We start from the raw sequence: 23,527 nt of genomic DNA, 5'->3' as shown, positions 1-23,527 counted from the left end.
CCAAAGCAATACCAAACTGAGTAAGACTCAGAGTCCGAGTACAGAGGCAGAGATAGCTGAGATGAGTCAATTACCATATGCTTTCGCAGTTGGCTCGATCATGTATGCTATGACTTGTACCCGTCCTGATGTGGCATTTGCTTTGAGCATGGTCAGCAGGTATCAGGGGAACCCTGGCAAGGCTCATTGGACCGCGGTAAAGAACATTCTCAAGTACCTGCGGAGGACTAAGGATTGGATCCTTACCCTTGGTGGCAGTGATGACTTGAAAGTATTAGGGTATAGTGATGCTGGTTTTCAGACTGATATGGATAATTTCCGCTCTCAGTCGGGCTGAATCTTTACCTTAAATGGAGGGGCAATTTCTTGGAAGAGTTCCAAGCAGGAGATGGTGGCCGATTTGACTTGTGAATCAGAGTATATAGCAGCGAGTGAAGCAGCGAAGGAGGCAATATGGCTAAAGAAATTCATCGGAGACCTTGGAGTTGTACCAGCTATTAAGGAACCTATAGAGATTTTCTGTGACAACAATGGTGCGGTTATCTTAGCCAAGGAACCCAGAGATCATGGCAGATCCCGACACATTGACAGAAAATATCACTTCATAAGACATAAGATTGAAGAAGGACTCCTTGTGACAAGGAGGATATCGTCGGATGAGAATCCTGCAGATCCCCTTACGAAGGGACTGACGAGGGTTAAGCATTTTCAGCATGCAAGACGCATCGGGCTGAGGGACGATATTAGCTTTACAGATTAGATAGTTTTCCTGAAACTTGTAAAATGTAATCGACGTTTGATGGTGAATAAAATTTGTGATTTATTTATGAGTAAAGTGTTACTATCATTGTCAATTATTTACTATTGTTTCAGTTTTGCATGTTTTGACTTCCAGAATAATTAATTTATTCAAACCTCCACAATCGATCATACGTCGGAAGTAGGTATGAATCAAGATTGTCATGAATTGGGTTTGTAGATGCCTTAAAAGTGTTTAGACATGGCAATGGTTGCTGCAACATTCATGAGTACTCATAAGTTATGAGTATTGGTATAAACCCACGCTCACTTGTATCACTTCATGGAATTTATCTCGAGTGATCGTGAGACGATAACATCATATAAATCTTTAAACCTAGAGATATGAGTTGTTACCTATGAGTTGGTTGTGCATTGATTGCATGTAAACACATCAGTAACTTGATGTTATAAAACGTGCCTTTGTGTACAATTCAATAAGTAGTAGAACAAGCATATCAGTCGAAGTTTATCTGTTCCTTCTAGAAATAGAAGCGATATCTGGGCCCCTCGATGATTTTGTGTTGACTCATGTACCAGGCCTGGTCAGAACTAAACCGATGTGTTCAGTGAAGTTCTTCGTCAAACAAATCGGAAAATCGAGAAACAACTGCTAGACAATAAGCAAGACATAGTTCCATGTGTTTGTCCGGCTGATATCATGAGAACAGAGGATTATGTGATCACTTATCTAAAATGGCGCTTCATAGTTCGACAGAGTCTTCATAGTTCGAGGGAGTTTTCGAGAGCTACGATTGCTGGTTGGTTCCTGAAGTTATAGGCAAATACAGTTATTAGACTTATCCAAGTGGGAGTCTGTTGGATAAGGTGTCTAAGTCCATAACTTATTTGGTATATACTTGACCCGACCGGCATGGTCCATTTGGGTTGCATCTCATCCAAACTATTATGGATAATTTTATGAGAGTTATACACATATGTTTATTAATATATTATGAGTTATAATATATTAATATGAAGTTACGTTATTTAATTAGTTTTAGTCTTAAATTAATTATGAATTAATTTAGAGATTAAAAGGAAGACTAATTAGATTATGGGCTATTTGTTTTATATAGTGTGGGCTAATACTCATTTGTTAATGGGCTAGGCTTATGTGGAAGTCCATGGATGATCCATGGAGCTTTTAACCCATGGATCCTTGGAAAGGAAAAGACATGGGTTATTAGGGTTTCACCCTAACCATGCACACTATATAAGCATGCTTATGGAGCATGAAATGGAGCCTAAGAGAAAACTAGTGAACTAGTGTGTGTGTGCATGTGTGTGGCCGATTTTATACAAGGTGTATACTCTCTCAAAGTTTTCCAAGAGTTTGTGGTGTTTGTGATTCCATTTGAGGCATTCACACTATTGGTGCTTGGCGCCCTCAAACTCCTTAGAACCAAACTCACCAAAAGGTATGTAATCTCTTCTAACTCTTTTATGTTGAAATGTTCCCCATGTCATGTTAGATAGGTTATAAAACTTGGAAAATTATTATTTTGCATGTATTTAGACAAACATAGATCCAAGGTTTATTAGGGTTGCATGCACACTTAGGAAGTGTTAGATTGCTCAAAACCCAACAGAAGGAACAAGAAATGTTTTCATCTCTAGTGATAGTGAGCTTGATAAGAAGTCTGCAACTGATACAAAAGTTGTCTCCAACTCCTGCTCGGTTCCACTCCCCAACAGTACCATCTCTGGTGTCATGCCTACACAACTGGGAAATGCTGGTGTGTATCTCCTATATTGGAATCTTACTCACGAGTCCCTTCTGATGCAACATGCCAACGCCCATGAGTGGTGTAGTCATGTGTTTCCTCCGACTACTTTGGAGTCACTGGAACTCCTTTCTCATTCCCCAAGGCGAATGATCTCCAATACACTACAGTCCAGGTTGCTCCATATTTGGTGGTGGCAACCAGTCGCCTTCGCTACTTGTGTGCCAACTTGGCAGAATTGGCTGCCGTCAAGACTGAATGTGATGAGCTTAGGGAGAAGGTATGGCTCCTCGAGGATAAGAAACACAAGTTTGAGGAGTGCTATGTTGTTCTAGCTGGAGAGAAGTCTTCTACTGAGGACCAAGTGGTGAGCTTGGATAGGAGGTGGAGCCCGATGATGCAACATAGTTAGCACAGACGATGCATGCTGCCATAAAGGTGTTCTTGGAGACAAATTTTTCCTCGTACCTTCTCCTAGGTGAGTTAGACTTGGTAGGGATCTGCTAGCTCTATTTGGATTCTCAGGATGAAGAACGTCCTACGGTGGGCTATTCTGGGGATGTTGGACCTTCTTCTACTCCTCCCAACAACTGATTCTTCCTTTTCCCCCAAACTAGATTTTCTTACTCCATTGGTTTGTTTTAGCATTGCATAGTCTTTATGTAAGTCCAGGGGATGTCCGGCAGACAACGCATATTTATTTTTGTTTTTATGGTATTGTATTTTTGTTTGGAAGTTTGTTTGCCTTAGTCTCCGGTGGGATATGTTTGCTGCTGAGGTGCCTGTTTGTTTCTTTCCTTAGTGAATAAATTATTACTCAAGGTTTGTGTTGGTAATTAGTTTGATAGTTGAGCCATCTACTCAATCTACAACTTTGGAGGTCTTATTTTTTTTTAAGTCCCTTGGGCCCATCCCTGGGGTTCGCGTTAGGAACTTTGAATATGTCCCATTTTTGAGTCACAGACTTATGTTTTTAGGCCCAAGCGTTTTAATTTGCTTTTGGTTGTGAATTTTGGCTAGCTCATCTTGTTAGGGTGTTGTTTTTTGCTAGTATTTTTTTATCACCCTTTTTGGACTTTATTCTAGCTCTTGACCCACAGGGGTTGCACTCTGACCCTATTCGTCTAAGTCAAGCCGAGATCGTCACCTCGAGGCGTTTAGGACGTAGGCATTTTTTATTTCAATGGAAAGGATATGAGCCTTTAAAGCCTTTATTCATGTCATGTTCGAAAGTTGTTGCCATTTGGGATGAATTGACATGTTTATGGAATGGTTATGAGCCTTTGAAGCCTATGGTTGCATTCTCACAATGATTTTGCTCAAATGATGTGGAAGATCAGTCATTGTTATCATTTGGTAAACCTGTACAACCTCTTATTTAAATGGTACCAAGCTTGGATAGTAAAGAACATTCTAATAGTTTTTTTTTGATAGTAGTCAATTTGCATCACTTTACTGATAAGACATATAGGATATCAATATTGTTTGGTGAGAAAAAAAAAGTAACTACACTATGACAGAAACTAGGGCCTAGCTCTTGGGCCAATTGTTGGGGGTGTGATTATCCATTTGGAGTTTGATCTAGTTTCCCTTGACTTGAGTGTATCTTATTTCGCTCCTCACCTTAACAATAGAAGTGGCGCAAGTTATGCGTGTTCCGGATGTGGGGGATTGACCTCTTGTTCTGTGCTTCCAGGACATAGGCTCCATTCTGGTGTGCCTTCATAATCTTATATAGTCCTTCCCAAACGACACTCAACTTGCCTTGGGGTTGTACGTGACTGGACTCTTTCTTCCGCAATACCCGTTCTCCCACATTGAAGTTTTTTACTCGCACACACCAATTGTAATAATTTTCGGTGCCGGCTGTGTAGGCCGCTTGGTGCAGTTGGGCGGCTTCGCACTTTTTTTTGAGTACGTCCAAGTCCTGATGTTTTTTAGCCTCATTGGTATTTTCATCGAATCTCATCATTCATAATGATCTGCTTAAGATTTCGAGTGGGAGCACCGCTTTCGTGCCATACGTCAAGCTGAAAGGTGTTTCGCTGGTACTAGACCTTACGGTCGTGTGATACGACCAGAGTACAGTTGGCAGTTCCTCGACCAAAGCCACTTTGTATTTCATCAAGAGCTTCTTGAGACCGTTGACAATTATCTTGTTTGAGGCCTCAGTCTGGGAGTTGGCCTGAGGGTGGGTTAATGAGGTGAACCGACGATGGATTTGCTTTTCCTCGCACCATTCCTTGAAAGGACAACCCTCAAATTGAGTACCATGGTCACTGATCAGGACCCTGGGGGTGGCAAATTGCATGAGGATGTTCTTCCACATGAACTTTATCATTTGCATGCCAGTAACCGTGGCTAGTGGTACGGCGTAAATTCATTTAGTGAAGTAATCAACATAAACTAGCAAGAACTTGGATCCTCCATGGCAACCAGGAACTATCCTACGATATCTATCCCTTACTGGTGAAAAGGCCAGGGGTTGCTGATGGTAGTTTGTGATATGACGGGCTAGTTTTGGAAGGGGGTGGAAGCTTGGCACTCCAGGAAATTCTTTTTGAGTTCGTTTTCACCCTTATATATGTCAAGCCGGTATACTCCTAGGAGAAATATCTTTCCTGTGAGTGCCATGTGCCTTCGTGCGGCCCACCTTCGCCTGCATGACTTTCCCCCAAGAGTGATCGTCCCTCCGCGTAGGTGATGCATCTGAGCCACGGTGCCAGATACCCTCCCTTGTACAACTGTTTCTCCCTTAAAGCGAACTGTGGGGCTTTGACTTTGATTTTTCTGGCAGCTGCAAGATCATCTGGGAGGACCCCATGCGGGAGGTAGTCTAGATAAGGATTGATCCAGTCACAGGGAAGGGGAGGCTACGATGGTATCAATTTGTTTATTTTCAATACTTCTCTCTGTGAATCCTCTACTAATACCTTATTGGTCAAGTTATCGAAAGATATTAAGGCGATTTTGGTGAGAGGGTCGGCCCTCACGTTTCCCCCCAGGGAATTCGCTTGATCTTAAAGCTTTTAAACTAACATGCTACTTTTCTCATTGCGTCTAGGTATCTTTGCATCCTCTGGTCTTTGACTTCATAAGTGCTATTGACCTAGTTGGTGATAAGCAAAGAGTGGCTAACAACAAAGAGGTGTTTTGCTTCGACCTCTTGTGCTAGGCGAAGGCCCGTGAGAAGTACTTTATAATCAGCCTCATTGTTGGAGATATGGAAGTCATATCTTAGGGAATATGTGGTTTCGTCGCCACTAGAATTTTTGAGGGCCAAACTTGCGCTGGATCCTTCATTACTTACAGCGCCATCGGTATGTAGCTCCCACATATTTTTACTTGCTTCTAGGTATGGGGGATCTATCGACACGACCGTCGGTACTCCTTTGAGTGTATCGGGGATTTCTACTAGTAAGTCCACTAAATATTGAGATTTGATGCTGGTGCATGGTCGGTAATCTATGTCGTGCTCCCCTAACTCGATGGCCCATTTTTCCAGTCATCTCAACTTTTCCGGCGTTAGGAGGATTTGCTTCATCGAGAAGCTAGTTAGAACCTCAATCTTGTGACCATGGAAGTAGTGTCGGAGGTGTCTGGCTGCGTAAATTAGTGCGAGGACTAATTTTTCTATGATTTGGTAATTGAGCTCTGTACCCTGCAGTTCTCTGCTCACAAAGTGTATTGGCAGCTTCTTCTTATCCTTCCCGACTATCAGTACTGACCCCATTTAGGTTGTCGGGGCTCTTGAAGTCGAGGAACTCTTGGACCTTGGTTTGGTTTGGTGTGATTCTATCTTTGATTATCTGCTAACTTAGAAATTGGCCCTCTTCTACTCCAAAGGTGTATTTTCCTGGATTAAGTTTGATCTGTGCTTGTGCCAAAGTATGGAAGTTTTCCTCAATGTCTTCAAGTAATTTTTCTTCGTGAAGGATTTTGATAACCTTGTCGTCAACATAGAACTCGAAGTTCCTGCCGATTTGGTCAGCGAATATTTTATCCATCAGACGTTGGTATGTTGCCCCAAAAATTTTGAGCCCAACTAGCATTTTCCGGTAGCAGAATGTGTTGTGATCAGTGTGGAATGCTGTATTTTCCACGTTTTCCCTGTGCATTTGGACTTGTTGATAGCCCTTATAAGCATTGAGGAAGCATTTGGGCTGGAAGCCTTCCGGGGACTCAACCTTTTGGTCTATTTTTGGGAGCGGGTAATGATCTTTTAGGCAGACATTGTTTAGATCGGAGTAATCAATGGATATTCTCCACGAACCATCATGCTTCTTTACCATTACAGGGTTAGCTACCTAGGTGGGAAAAATTGCTTCCCAAAGGATGCCTGCGCCTACTACCTTTAAGACTTCTTCATTTATTGCTTTGATCCTATCACCTACTTGCCCTTCTCTTTTTGTTTGATTGGGATGCTTCCCGACACAATGTTCAGGCTATGTTCAATGACCTTACGACAAAGTGTTCAGGCTATGGGATGACTTAATGGATAACGTTGGAAACTTTATCCATCAAGACCATAAGGGAAACCAAAACTGAGTTTAGAGCTTTTGGAATTGACGAATAACAGCTTAATCCACTAAGCTGTTAGTGCAGTGTCCACAATGTGGCTATCTGTTGCCACAATGTGACAACTGGTGTTTTCGCGCTTGTTTTTCTGGGATATTGTCACTGCATGACTAATGGGTGGCCACAGCATGGGAATCGACTCATTAGCCTTGTTTTATCTTTTAGTGCCCATATGTGGCTTATGGGTGGCCACGGTGTGGAGACCTATTGGGGTTGACTTTGATCGTTGACTTTAACCATGGTGGACTTTTGGTTAATTTAGGGGTTTTGGAGTGTAGACTAAGAGGCTACTTTTTGTTGTTGTTAGGTGTCTCATTGTACTTGTCTACCCGATGTATGAGCTATTAGGTGTTAGCTGTTATTTGCGAGGTGAGTCCTCTCACTATACTTGCATGTGTGGTAGTATTCATTTACCAAATGGGTCTAGTTGTAGATTGCTATTATATGTGAACTGAGTTGATGATAACTCTTGAATTGCTGTAAGTACATGGGACTGCTGGTAGTCCCCAGGGTTGCTGATAACCCGTAAGGTGTGCTGGTAATCCACATGACGTGCTGTTAGCCTACTAGGACTGCTAATAGTCCCCAGGGTTGTTAAGAACCAATAGTTGTTATATTGTGCACTCTATGTGATATTCGGAACTACTGATATTTCCAATGTTGTTGTTATATGTATTTTTGTATGAGATATTTGGGGAACTCACTAAGCTTTGGACTTACAATTGTAGATTAATTATTTTGCAGGTGCTCATCGGATTGCAAACGCGTAATTGTATACACACATCAGCAGCTTTATGATTCGTGATTCAGTACTGTCTCCATTATAACTCTGATTTTGGAAAAATGGTTTCTGAACAAATGATTTATCTAGAATGTAAGTTTATTAAAAATGGATGTTATATTACTTTAAAAATGAAAATTTTAGCCTGGGTTTTTGGGAAGTTACAAATTACCATGAATATCGTTGTCTTTATCTCAATACGAGACACATCTTAATGTCAAGTCATGTCACTTTTAACAAATCAATGTTTCCCTATTAAACCAAACGCACAAATACCACCCCTCATCCAGATGATACATCTATCATCTCTTCTGTCATCTTTACATCACCACCCCTGCTACCCAGCCCACCCGAACACAACCCTACTCCCCCGCCCTCTAATCTAAACACCTAACCCGAACCCCCTACTTCCCCACCTCACATCCCACCCTTGGATCCCACACCCTATCGCTCCCACCTCTTTGCATGTCATGGCCACCCGATTCCAACATATCATCTTTAAACCCCGATAACTTATGAACCTCCACATCATCTCCACACCATCTATCTTACCTATACCAAAATCAACCGACTTCTCCCTTTATAACCCAGATTGGAAAAAAAATGCTATGACATGTGAATATTAGGATTTATACAAAACCATACGGGGGATCTTGTACCACGTCCTTTCGACAAAAACATCATCCGATATATGTGGCTATACCGTCACAAATACCAAGTCGTTGGAACACTCAAAAAATATAAAGCCCGACTAGTTGTTAACGAGAAGTCATAAAAAGTTGAAATAGTTTATGAAGACACATTTAGCCTCATTGTTAAGCCAAAAACAATTCATACAAAACCCATCCTAGCCATCTCCTGCTCTTGTCCTATCAATCACCTTGACATGAAAATGCCTTTTTACACGGGGATCTTAATGAAATAGTCTTCATACACCAACCACTAGGGTTCGTTGATCGAAATATACCCCACCATGTTTGTTGCCTACTCAAGTCTCTATAGGGACTTAAACAAGCCCCACAGTCCTGGTACACCCAATTCGCAAACTTCATCATCTCAAAGGGGTTTACGTGTAACATTTGCGACCACTCGTTGTTCATTTATTGCAAGGTAAAACTATTGCTTCTATTGCTTACTTACTTGCTGTGTGCGGATGATATCATTTGAACACACTACAAGGAACGATGTCTATACAGACAACATTTTCAACCCCTATGCCGACGACATGTCGTCGGGACAACCTATACCGACGACATGTCGTACGTACAAAGTCGTCGGAACATCGGTAAAAGTGAAAATATCGTCGGGATAGATGTCGTCGGTACATAGAAACCAATGCCGACGACTTGTTGTCTACAAAGGATCGTCAAGAGTGATTTTCGATGTAAAAAAAAGTTTTATTATATACCTATTCCGACGAGATGTCATCGGTACAGATGACCGGAAAAAAATACTAACCAGTTCTGTGGTGTCTTCTTGCGGGAATCCGGTAGTTGGCTTCTACTATGGACCTCTGATGGTGGTTGGTGGTCGTCGGAAAAACACCAATTCATTAAAAAAAAAAATTGAAATCAAATATGCTACCTGTTTTGTGGGTTGTGGTGGCTGGAAGGAGAAGTTGGGTCGTCAGGTGGTCCTCCGATCACTACTTCATCGGAAAACAACCAAATCAGTGAAAAAAACTGTGAAATAAAAAAATTTAGAAAGCTTACCCAAAGTCGTTGTCGTCGCCGGTGAAGAGAAGTGGCCGATAGATGTACACGGGAATTGTTTCACCGGTGAAGGGGAGTGGAGTGGCTAGAAGGAGAGGGGTTTGAAGCATGAGTCTTCGTTGGGAGGTAAAGGAACAAAGGAAACAATCTTTGCAAATGAAATCGATGTCTACTGCGTTCTATTAGGCTACAACCCTATACCCATGACATGTCATCGGTAAAGAGCTGTCACACGGATCGCCATTTTTTTTTATCTTGACGACATGTTGTCGGGATAGCTCTCCACCAAACAATGTCGTTTGTAATTCTTGCACCAAACGACATGTTGTCGGTATGGAGATGACAAGTCATCTGAATAGAGTCTCGGGTCAATGCTATTTGGTCAAAGTAAACAGAACACTATACAGATGACATGTCGTCGACACAACAAAATTTGTACCGATGCCAGCTATCATCGGAATAGACGTCGTCGGGACAGATGTTTATTCTTGTAGTGACAACCTTTTGATGCCACATTACCCCAACGGATGATCAGCATATTGTCCACTAAATTTGCAAAGAATGGTTTGGAACCATTGTAATATTATCTCAAAATCACTGCCACACGTTCCGCCACAAGTGTATTCTTGTCAGAATCACAGTATACCAAAGAAACTTTATAACGCGCCAATATCTTTGCATGTAAACCAATGAACACTTCCATCGATACGAGCTCTAAACTCAGTGTCACTGAAGGACCACTTCTAATCGACGGTATCACATATTGCAACATTACGGGAGCACTCCAATACCTTACAGTCACTCGCCCAAACATTACTTACCCTGTTCCACAAGTTTGCTTGCTCATGCATGTTCCACGAGAACCACATTTTCAGTTCCTCAAGAGAATCCTATGATATATTAAAAGAACTATATATTCACATTGCTCTTCATCTTCATGAAAATAAATCTCTGAAACTTACTGCATATACCGATGCAAACTTGGGGGTTGCCTTGACTCATGGCCTTCCACATCCAGCTACTGTGTATTTTTAGGCGAAAACCTCAAATCTTGGTCATCCAAACGAGAACCCATAATCTCAAGATCTAGTGCTGAGTCTAAGTATAAAGGGGTTGCCAATGTCTTTACCGAAACAACATGGATTAGAAATATTCTAGGTGAACTTAGTATCAACATCTGCGTTGCAACTCTCATATATTGTGATAATGTTTCTGCAGTTTACCTATCTGAGAACCCGGTTAATCATCAGTGTAATAAATATGTTGAAATTGACAGCCATTTCATACTCGATAAAGTTTACATCGGCATTGTGCAGGATCTCTATGTTCCTTTCGAATATCAATATGCGGAAATCTTCAAAAATGCTTTCTACGGGATTTGTTCGAACGCTTTTGTACCAGTTTAAACATTCATAAAGATCTTGATCCAACTACTTGGGGATATTAGATATCATATTATCTATGTGTATATTCGAAATATTATGTATTATCCTTTCCATATTTTTTTGTTGTACTTGTATAAATGTTTGATCTATTAGTGAAATCAGCAAGGAATTCTATCATCCTTTAAAAACCACGATGAAGCAGCTGGAGACAAAAAACAACAATTCGAGACACATTTCATTCACAATTGATATCTAAAGATGGTTAATACAGACGGAGAGAAAAGAGAGCAAACAACAGAAGAGAGGAGGGGGTGTTTCACATGCCACAAAGCGGTGGAAAAGACATGGATGGCAAACACAAATTTATCCGCTTAATGAGCAATATATATCCAACGACATGAGAAGTACATCTGAGGAGACATCCGATTGGAGGATGATGGAGGTGCCTGCCACACAACTATGGCTTGAAACAGGGTGGTGTGAGAGCCCACTCAATACCAAGAACTGTTTATCAGATGATACCGAAGTTAATATGTATAATAATTACTTGTGGTTTATAATATTATGATTTTTTAGAGGAAGGAAATAATAATCATTCAATTAGTTTCAACCATTGAGAAAGTTTGAAATTATAAGTGTTTCAAATATAATGTAATGACCTTAATGATAGTCAAACCCCTAACTTCTACTATAGTTTTCAAATTGAGCTAGTTAATATATGTGTTTATATGCTTTTAGGTTAGAATTTCTCATATTCTAGTTCCATGTAAGTTGCAAAATTCACTAGGGTTGAACAGATTACTTTTAACAATTATTTGAACATGTTTCATGTGGAATTAAATTTATTTTTTAGGACCAAGAGTACCAACAACATTATGTTGGTTAAGGGTGTCGAATCAGTATATATTAACATGTTTTATATATATATATATATATATATATATATATATATATATATATATATATATATATATATATATATATATATATATATATATAAGAAATAGGATTTATCGTATCAAACACGAACAAGATGTTTGAAGACTCTTTCGGAATATAAATTATGAGAAGCTTCAACTAGTAGTAGAAAACATCTTGGGCCTAAAAGTGGAACTTTCTCACAAGTGGAATTAGATGTCAAAACTAAGGCTAAATGAAAGAAATAGCAAGGTACTTTATTTAATTGAATGTTATAGCATGGTACTTCTAGTTGTTATTTCAATGTACTTTCAATTTTTTTCTTAGGGCTAGCAGCAATACATAGCAACATACTTTCGTTCACTCGTTTATTATAACTTCTTACTTTCATTTCTTTCTAGTTCTACTACAACAATGTAATTTTGAGTTGTTCTTATTAAGTATCGTGAAAAGTCTAACTTATATTTATTTTTAGGGTAATTTTCTAATACATGATTTATCAAGTGGATCGCATCCTACACTTATCAATTGTGCATCCTCATAGTTATGTCTTCATCCAGGTACTCTCTATGAAGACAATGACCCACTGAATGTCTTGGTTATCATGCAGATATGTCACTTATTACCAAATTGTTATTTTTTGTGTTAAATGCTAGATATAGCATCATACTTTCATATATTTGTTTCTTATAACATCTACTTATTACCAAATGACAACATACTTTTTTGGGTAAAATGCAAGATAGAACCAAAATAATTTCATATACATGGTTATTATAATTTCCTAATTTCATTTCATGTTACTTATAACATTGTACTTTCAAATTTTTTCCAAGTTATAGCATTGTACTTCCGTGTTACTCATAGCATTGTACTTTCAAACTATAATTTGCTAATAAGAAAAACTTGAAAAATACAATTTTCTGGTAGAAAAAATGAAAATAAGATGCTATAATAAACAAATAAATGAAGGTATATTGCTATATTTTTATTTTTTTGTGATATTGATTATGGTTTGTTGAAACAAGAATAATTGGGGGACTTTGAGGCAACTCCAACAACAAATGATGGTATTTATAAAATCCATGAGTCAATACCATATAATCCTTAATTTTATGTTTGTAACACTTATTAATAATGTATTAGATACATTTTTAATAAATTAGACGATGTTTATTAGTTTTATTGTAATTTTATTAGTTTTGTGGTTGAATATCAATATTATATTAGGTTTAACGTAATGAGTTTATATATATATATATATATATATATATATATATATATATATATATTACAAAAAACACTGTACTATTATTAGTTTTTAGTGTTTTTTCTTTTAAAAAAACATTTAGCGATAGATTATCGACGGTTCGTCACTAAAAGTGCCGGCGGAAATCGGTTGATAAAGCGGTCAAACCTGCTTCGGTCGGTGATTCATGTCATCGGAAAACTAGCAACGGATTTGGTCGTCGGTGTTCCTTTGGAAATCCATTTGTAAGAATTTGTCATGTGATCAACTCGTGTGCTTAAACAATTATCATATATTCACAAACATCGTTAATATGTTTGAAAGAAACACATCATTTTCATAAGTATTTAGGAAATGTTTGAATAATTAATCATCTTTATCCACTTTGATACTCTTGGGTATGTAAGGTATAAAATTTGATAGATCATTTGATATGGGTTAACCCTAGCTATTTGATTTGCTCCTCAACAATAACTGATACGTGATTGAATTTCTTTGATAAGGTTCATTAAAAATATCTTAACTAGTTACAATGAACACTTTAATGTATAATTAATTGATTTTCCTTAGGTAACCGATTTCAATACTATAAATGCTAGATCGTGCATTTAGGTGTATAAATAGGGATACAATCAACACTTTATACTCAGTAAACAAAAGAGGTTCATTTTCATTGCAATTTCCAACAATGGCAACCACGTTTGAGTCTCTCCTTACTATCATTCTCTTTACTCTTCTTGTGAAAGGTATAACTAATGATGATCACATAATCTTTTATTTTTGTCTCTTATTCGTTTCTTTATTTGTACTGTACTGATATAACTTCTATCCTCTCCCTCTCTTTCTCTCTCACATAGGCCATGGTCAGTGTCAACTTAAAGACTTAACTGTGTTGACATCACAAACTCCTAGACAAATACAAGGTGTACAAGAATGGCAAGTGATGTTTGTAAACAACTGCAAATGTACTCTAAAAGGCGTTACTGTGTCATGTAAAGGTTTCCACTCAGTGGAGAATGTTGATCCAAATGTATTTGCACCTATCGGGAATGACAAGTGTATTGTCAATGGTGGTCAGCCAATTCAACCTTTTGCGTCGGTCATGTTTCTTTATGCGGATCCTCAACATTTCGTATTTGAGCCTATTTCCCATGATATGGTTTGTGTTTCCACTTGATTGGTTCAATTGTGGTTTTGAATTTTGATTTATGATTTATTTAGTGATTGATGTAATAACAAGTATTATTGTGATCCCAATATTGGTTTTCATGAAATGAAAATATGTTGCAATTAGAACACATTGAGACGAGTCTGAATCAGACAAGCAATCATTTTCATATTGAAATTATGAAGTTTTATTTAACTTCATAATTTTCTTACTTGCATGGTGTTACTCCTAAAAAGAACATTTCACACCTTCTTACAATAAAAGAATTTTGGGTCATAGTTACAAGGATAAATAGTGCAATAAAAAAAATATAACTTACTATTTTTCTTTTGTTTTTTTGAAATACACTCTTGCATATCGATTCATAATGAATTCGTATTTAATTCCAATATGAACTAAATATGATTAAAACCTCCTTTAACATGTAGGTTTGTTGGTCAAGAAAAATTCTGTAAATTAAAAAAAATAAACTTTAAAAAGGTTCATACAATTTTGTTAAAAAAATTACTTTTAGTGCCAATTTGTAAATTGAAATTAGTTGATCTGATATATAACAAGATTTAAATTCATAAAAAATTTAAAATTCAAAAACGACACGTTGTACATACATGTATTATCAGTGACCCGAGAAGTATTAGTGGTGAGCCAACAACTCTAAAAGACGAGGTATCAGCGATGACCTTTTAGCGGCAACGTGTTGCTGCTAAAGGCATTAATGACGACATGTCAGACTTTTAGCTGCGACGCCAGTCGCCGCTAATACTCTCTATTCTTGTAGTGTAAGTAAGTGTTGATTAATATAAATAAATAAAATCGATCTTTGTGGTTTCACAAAAACTATGAATAGAGTCTAAAAGTTTATGAATTTTACGGAAACTCTAAAACATGAATTTTCCGTGGATTTGGTTATAAAAAAGCTGAAATGATTAGTTTGATCTTTTAGTTTCTTTTTTACATTTCTTTTGCATTTTTTATTATTCAAACAATTTTAAATAAATGCTTAAGTTCAGGAATTTTCTGATTTGTACGGAAAATTCAAAATCATGAATTTTCCATGGATTTGGTCATAAAAGAGTTAAAAGGATTAGTTTGACCTTTTAATTTCTTTTTTTTTTTTTGCATTTCTTTTGCATTTTCTTATTATTCAAATTCTAAAAATAAATAAATAATTAAAATTATGGGTACAAGTCACCCCATCCTCCCCTATATCTCTTTTATGCATACTAAATAAATATTACAAGGTCTTCATCTTCATCGGATTCTTTACTAGAAATTATAAAATAAAATACAACAACACCCATTTCATAACTATGAAAGTAACACTAAATTCCAAAACACCACCAAAACCTAAATTAACGATCTTACAATTGAAAGCCTACGAAAACCTATGGACTAAATAAGTAAAAAAATCTGGCGACATGGGAAGTAGAGTTGGGGAGACATCTCATTAAAGGATGTCGGTAGTGCCATCCATGCAACTTTAGCTTGAGACATGGTGGTATTAGAGTGAGCTTAATATTGGACACTATTCATAAGACGGTACCCAAATTAATATGTAGAATAATTAATTGTAGTTTATATTATTGTGAGTTTTCAGAGGAAGAAAATAAATTAGTTTGAACCATTGAGAAAGTTTGAAATTACAGGTATGCATTCAAATCCAATCTAATGGCCTTAATGATAGTCGAACCCCTAACTCATGTTATAATTTTCAAGTTAAGGTAGTTAATATTTGTGTTTATATGGTTTGAGGTTAGAATTTTTCATATTTTAGTGCCTTGTAAGTTGATAAATGCATTAGGTTTTAATAGATTACTTTTATCAATTATCTAAACATGTTTCGTGTGGAATTACAAGTATTTTGTAGGTACATGAGTGCCAACAACATTTAGTGGGCTAACATTGTGGAATCAATATAGATCTAACATATTTTTATAAGACAAATGATTTTTTATATAAGACCAAAAAATGTTGGAAGCCTCTCCTGAAACATAGATTATAAGAAGCTTCAACTAGTAGTACGTTACTTTGAAACCTAAAGATAGATCACTCTCTCACCTGTGGAATTAGATGTCAATACTAAAGCTAAATGAAAGAAATATCAAGGTAATTTATTTAGTTGTATGTTATACCATCGTACTTCTAGTTGTTATAACAATGTACTTTTAATTTTTTTCAAACGGCTAGCATCAAAAAATAGCAACATACTTCTGTTCACTAGTTTATTATAACATATTACTTTAATTTCATTCTATTTTCTACTACAAAAATATAATTTTGGGTTTTTCTTATTAAGTATCTAGAAAAGTCTAACTTATATTTATTTTTTAGGTAATTTTCTAATACGTGGTTTATCAGGTGGATCGGGACATATTCTCATAGTTATGGCTTCATCTTAGTGCTATTTGTGAAGATAGTGACCCACTGGATGTTTTGGTTATCATGTAGTTATTCAACTTATTACCAAATGGTTGTCTACTTTTTGTGTTAAATGCAAGATATAAGATCATACTTTCGTATATTTGTTTCTTATAACATCAACTTATTACTAGATGGCAACACACACACACATACACACACACGCACACACACACATACATACATACATATATATATATATATATATATATATATATATATATATATATGGGTTAAATCTAAGACACAATAACAAGATTTTTATATACATGCTTATTATAATGTCTGAATTTCATTTCGTCTTACTAATAACATTATACTTTAAAAACCGTTCCCAATTATGCAATGTCATTCAAATACAAAAGCAATTTCCATTCCTACAGTTGGGTAGATTCTGCAAAGTATAGTTCGCTAATAAGAAAAAGTGTGAAAATACAATGGTACAGTAGAAAAATCAAAAATAAAATCCTATAATAAATAAATTAAAGTACATCGCTATATTTGTAGTTTTTTTCTTCTGTGATCATTGATTAATGTGTGTTAAAAAACAAAAAATAAAATGTTGTAATAGAAAAAATAAATGAAAGTACATTGCTATATTTATAGTTTTTTTTTCCATGATCATTGATTATGTTGTGTTGAAACAAGAAAAATTAGCAGTATTTGAGGCAATTCCAACAAAAAATGATGGACTTTATGAAATCAATAAGTCAATATGGTAATCCCTTCCCTACTTTAATGAAAACTCTTTTATTAGGCTAAACCATGTCATATTGTTTTCACCGATGGACACCTAGACCCTTTTCCATTTTGTAACTTTTAAAAATGTTTAGGATGTGGACTTTTTGTTTAAGCTGGCAAAACCCACACAAAACTCAAACAAATTTGATTTTTGCCACCGGTAAAATTCCAGTGCTGGTACATTACTGCCGGTAAAACAAAAGGATGGGGTGGTATTCACCGTCGTTACATTACATATATTTGTTCTTGGGTTCTCAATTTAATATTTATTATCATTTCTACATTCCCATATATATATATATATATGGGGATTTGATTTTATTTATCGTCAATATCTTGCGAGATGATACGATACTTTTGTAATTGTGTGCAAGATTTTGACATTTTCCAGCAAATAATTACTGTTTGGAGTAAAAAAAAATCTCCCCATATATATATATATATATATATATATATATATATATATATATATATATATATATATATATATATATATATATATATATTATGAATTAAGCGTAGATTATGTAACTTTAAACCAAAACAAACTACTAAACTTTGATAATAACTTTAATTGATAAGAAAGAATATTTAGAGAGAACATGAAAGTTATATCTCTTATAACTTTTTGGTGTATTTTATTCTTTACAATGGAGGGGTATTTATAGTACAAAATTTACTAACATATAATTGTAACTAGTTAAAAATATTGACAAATTTACCATGCACCAATTATTATGTCATCCACCAATTATTTACAACACCCCCCCTTGGATGACATCATTTTAGCATTCAAGTTTGATGTACTGCCTCATTAAAAACCTTTCTAAAGAAAACCTAGTGGGAAAAAACTTTAGCGAAGGGAAAAAGAGTGCAGTGTATAGTTGACTCCCCCTTATTTAGACATCCGTCACATTATGTTCTATGCACATGTCGCATTCCGTTTCGATGAAAATGTTTCCTGAAGATTGCCGTAGGAAGTGCCTTCACAAAAAAGGTCTGCTGCATTATTATTGGATTGAACATATTTTATTTCAACTTGATGGTTCTTTATAAGCTCTTGAGTGTATTCAAAAAACTTTGGAGGTATATGTTTTGTTATGTCGCTCTTGATATAACCCTCTTTCATTTGAGTGACACATGATGAGTAATCTTCATAAATTAAAGTTGGACATATATCCTTTTCAAGTCCACATGAAGTTAAAACTAGTTGTGTCATCGATCTTAACCATGTACATTCTCTACTAGCTTCATTTAGTGCAATTACTTCAGCATGATTTGAGGATGTGGCAACAAGTGTTTGCTTTTGAGAACGCTAGGAAATTGCAGTACCTCCATTCATGAATACGTATCCAGTTTGAGATCTAGCTTTATGAGGATCGGACAAATAACTCGCATCTGCATAACCAGTCAAGCCTTGTTTTGAATAATTAGGGTAAAATAACCCTAAATCACTAGTTCCTCGAAGGTATCGAAAAATATGTTTGATTCCATTCCAATGTCTTTTTGTTGGGGTTGAACTAAATCTTTCTAGCAAGTTTACAGCGAAAGAAATTTCAGGTCTAGTACAATTGGTAAGATACATAAGAGCTCCAATTACATTTAGATATGACACTTCTGAACCAAGGACTTATTCATTTTCTTCGCATGGACGAAATGGATTCTTGTCAATATTTAATGATCTAACAACCTTTGGAGTGCTTAAAGAATTTGCATTATCCATATTGAAACGTTTCAAGACTCTTTCTGTGTAACTTGATTGATGCACAAGTATTCCGTTAGGCATATGCTCAATCTGTAAACCAAGACAATATTTGGTTTTTCCAAGATCTTTCATTTCAAATTCTTTCTTTAAAGTTCAATCACTTCAAGGATTTATTTATTCGTTCTAATGATGTTCAGATCATCAACATAGACTGCTATGATCACATATCCAGATGTTGTTTTCTTAATAAATACACATGGACAAATAGTGTTATTTTTATAACCTTTACTTGTCAAATAATCGCTTAAACGACTGTACCACATGCACCCAGATTGCTTTAAACCATACAAAGATCTTTGTAATTTTATAGAATACATTTCTTTGGGTTTTGCACTTGACGCTTTAGGCATTTTAAATCCTTCAGGGATTTTCATATAGATATCACTATCAAGTGATCCATACAGGTAAGCTGTAACAACATCCATAAGACACATCTCTAAATTTTTAGATACTGCCAAGCTGATTAGATATCTGAAAGTGGTTGCATCCATTACTAGTGAATAAGTTTCTTCATAATCAATTCCAGGTCTTTGAGAGAAACCTTGAGCAACATGTCTGGCCTTGTATCTTACAATTTCGTCTTTCTCATTTCTTTTTCGTACGAAGATCCATTTATATCCTAATGGTTTCACAACTTCAGGTGCGAGGAAAATGTTCCCAAAAACCTTTCTCTTGTTAAGAGAATTTAATTCAACTTGCATAGCTTCCTTCCATTTAGCCCAATCATTTCATCTTTGATATTTAATGACAGATTGTGGTTCAGGATCATCATTCAAAATATCACATGCAACTGAATAAGAAAATATTGCATTTATACAGTCAGTTTCATTTTGGTCACATATTCTATTTGGCTGACCATAATTTTGTGCATCATCCTCTTTTCCTGGGGGAATTTGAATAATTCGTGTTTCTCTAGGAACACTTTCCTCATGATCTAGTGCATTTTCTGCTCCTCTTTTTTTTTTCGTGGGTTCTTATCCTTAGAACCAAATGACCTTCCACGCTTCAGGCATGTTTTAGACTCTTGAGTGACTTTATCATCAGATTTCCCATGTGGAATGTCAATTCGAGCTGGAACATTGACAGCTGGTATATATGATTTAGTCACCCTTTTTGTGTCAGTAAATGCATCAGGTAATTGATTTGTCATTTCTTGGAAATGCATTATCTTTTGAACTTCCATATCACATTGCCTTGTGCGAGGGTCAAGATATGATAAAGAAGGCTCATGCCATGACACATCCTTTTCCATAATCTTCTTTTCTCCACCTAATGATGGGAAATTTGCCTCATCAAATTCATAATCTACTAGGCGTGCTGTGAAAACATCACCTGTTAATGGTTCAAGATATCTTATAATAGAGACTGACTCATAACCAACATATATTCCCAACCTTCTTTGAGGACCCATTTTTGTCCGTTGAGGTAGTGCAATAGGGATATATACTGTACACCCAAAAATTCTCAAATGGGATATATTTGGTTCTTGACCGAAAGCAAGTTGTAGCGGAGAATATACATGATATGAACTTGGTCTTATGCGTATCAATGATCCAGCATGTAAGATTGCATGGCCCCAAACAGAAACAGGAAGTTTGGTCCTCATTATCAATGGTCTATATATTAGTTGGAGACGTTTAATCAGTGATTCAACTAAACCATTTTGTGTGTGTACATGAGCAACTGGATGCTCAACAACAATTCCGACAGACATACAATAGTCATTAAATGCTTGTGAAGTAAATTCACCAGCATTATCAAGTCTCACTCTTTTGATAGTATAATCAGGGAAATGTGCCCTTAATTTAATAATTTGGGCAAGAAACTTTGCAAATGCCATATTACGAGTTGATAATAGGTAAACATGAAACCATTTGCTGGATGCATCTATTAAGACCATAAAGTATCTAAATGGTCCATATGGAGGGTAAATCGGTCCACATATATCACCTTGAATTCTTTCTAGAAATCTAGGTGATTCTCTTTCAACTTTCATTGGAGAGTGTTTTATAATTAACTTTCCAAGGGAACAAGATGTACATGGTTTTATGCTATTGGATTGAGGGAACTTTTGGTCCTTTAGTGGATGCCCATGTGTATTCTCAATTATCCTTCACATCATTGTTAATCCTGGGTGGCCCAACCTATCATGCCATAAACTAAATGTCCCAGGATCACAATGTTTTCGTTCGATTACCATATTTGATTCAATCATATGTATATATGTATAATGCAGACCAGAATCAAGTAAGTGTTGGTAGTTTTTCAAGCACATGATTCTTGTCTATAATATACATATATTTCTTATTTTCAATGGTCACAGCCTTTGTGTCATATCCTTTGAAATATATGTCATTGAAACTTAATAAGTTTCTATTAGACTTTGGAGAAAATAAGGCATTTTCTATACAAAAGCTTGTACCATTTGGTAATATAAAATGAGCTTTCCCGGTTCCCTCTATCAGGTCTACAGGACCAGATATTGTATGTATAATTGTTTTTGTTGGTACTAATTTTGAAAAATATTTCTTTGATTTCAGAATAATATGTGTACTACCACTATCTGCTATACAAAGATTTCCAATCTTTTCTTGGTGTTGCGCTCCAGTTGGACTCATATTAAACTTCACATATGAAAGGAATAATAAGTGAATAAACATAATCATAATTATTATTCAAAGAAAGTTCATTTATTGAAGGAAAGGCATTACATGAAAAACAAACGAAGGAAAAACAGTTTTACTAGAACAATAATAGATTTTTTTTAGTTTATGTCTTCCATGTCATTGCAGAAATCGACAACATTAAGTGGAGTGAATTCAACATTATCAATGAGGTTTACTTCTTTTCCTTTTCCTTTAATGGACTCTTGATAAAGTTGACAAAGATGTGTAGGTGTGCGACAGGTCGTTGACCAATGGCCTGTGCTACCACATCTATAGCATGAACCATCAGATTTTTGTGATGTCCCAGTGTCATGCCTTGCCACTTTGGCCTTATATTGTGTGTGGACATTGTTTCTTTGTGAATGTTGGTAATTATTCCTTTTCTAGCCACGACCACAATTATTACCTTGTCCACGACCATAATTATGGTTCTGATTATGGCTTTGGTTTCAATTAAAATAGCGACGACCACGCCCTCGTCCACGTGTATTGTTTCGATGACCATCAATATTTGTAGTATTTGCTTCAGGAAGTGCAACTGATCCTGTTGGACGAGATTCATGGTTTTTCATCAAGAGTTCATTGTTTTGCTCTGCAACGAGCAGACATGCATTAAGTTCAGAATATCTTGTGAACTTTTGCATCCGATACTGTTGCATCAAGGTAATGTTTGTTGCATGAAATGTGGAGTTAGTTTTCTCCAACATATCTTCATCAGTAACTTCTTGTCCACAATATTTGAGTTGTGAACATATTCTGAACAAAGTTGAGTTGTATTCATTTACTTTCTTGAAGTCTTGAAACCTCAGTGTTCTCCATTCATCTCTAGCATTTGGAAGTATAACTTCATTTTGATGATCAAATCTTTCTTTCAAAATATTCCAGAAAATACTTGGATCAGTAACATCAAGATATTCAAATCGTAACATTTCATCAATATGCTTACGAAGAAAAACTTGTGCTTTTGCTTTTCTTTGTGCCAAGAAATTATTAAATTCATTTATAGCATTTGAGATTCCCATGGACTCAAGATGCATTTTTACATCTTTCATCCATGTCACACAGTTTTTCCCACTAACTTCAAGTGCTGCAAACTCGAGCTTTGCAATGTTGGATATAATGTAACTATAAATTTTACACAAAATAAAAACAAAAATTAAAATCCATTTATTTCAATAAATATTACACAAAAATGAAGCGGTAAAGCTAACATTACATACAAGCCTAAAAGTAGATGATCTTCCATATTATCTTCGATGTTAAGGATTGGGATGAAAAGTAACATGACTATTATAGTTATGATTATCACAAACAAGTAACATGACTATTATAGTTATGATTATCACAAACGGGTGAATCATCATGAAGCTTGATTTCTTGAAATTGATTTGTTTGATAGAAGAGAGAAATATTTATTGTGGGTAAAATAAGCAGGGTAAATATGTATTTATAATAAAAAAAAAAAATATAGCCGTTGTTTTACTGTTTATAACCGTTGCATATATATATATATATATATATATATATATATATATATATATATATATATATATATATATCCGTTGTGTATATTTATAAATCATTTAATAAGATTTATAACTAATACATAATTTTACTTTGT

The 23,527-nt window shown here is 35.8% G+C and overlaps 1 protein-coding gene across 1 annotated transcript; it reads right to left on the bottom strand.

Moving 5' to 3' along the window:
* Window positions 1-22,355: 22,355 nt before the first annotated feature.
* On the bottom strand, window positions 22,356-23,191 carry LOC145002408 (uncharacterized). Its single transcript, XM_078961690.1, has 2 exons — window positions 23,127-23,191; window positions 22,356-23,031 (listed from the first exon to the last, which is right to left on the bottom strand). The coding sequence occupies exons 1-2, from the start codon at window positions 23,189-23,191 to the stop codon at window positions 22,356-22,358; spliced, it is 741 nt and encodes a 246-aa protein (XP_078817816.1).
* Window positions 23,192-23,527: the final 336 nt, after the last annotated feature.

This window comes from Lactuca saligna, chromosome 6, assembly GCF_052625555.1.
Source record: "Lactuca saligna cultivar CGN05327 chromosome 6, ASM5262555v1, whole genome shotgun sequence".
NCBI classification, from domain to species: Eukaryota; Viridiplantae; Streptophyta; class Magnoliopsida; order Asterales; family Asteraceae; genus Lactuca; species Lactuca saligna.
Note: the sequence above shows the minus strand (reverse complement) of the source record. Positions and strands in the feature narration are given on the sequence as shown.

Bases quoted from the DNA above. Each gene is read 5' to 3' on its own strand.
- LOC145002408 (XM_078961690.1), bottom strand. From the start codon at position 23,191: ATGTTACTTTTCATCCCAATCCTTAACATCGAAGATAATATGGAAGAT. The intron at 23,032-23,126 runs GTATGTAATGTT...TAAAATTTATAG, and splicing joins GATCATCTACTTTTAGGCTT to TTACATTATATCCAACATTG.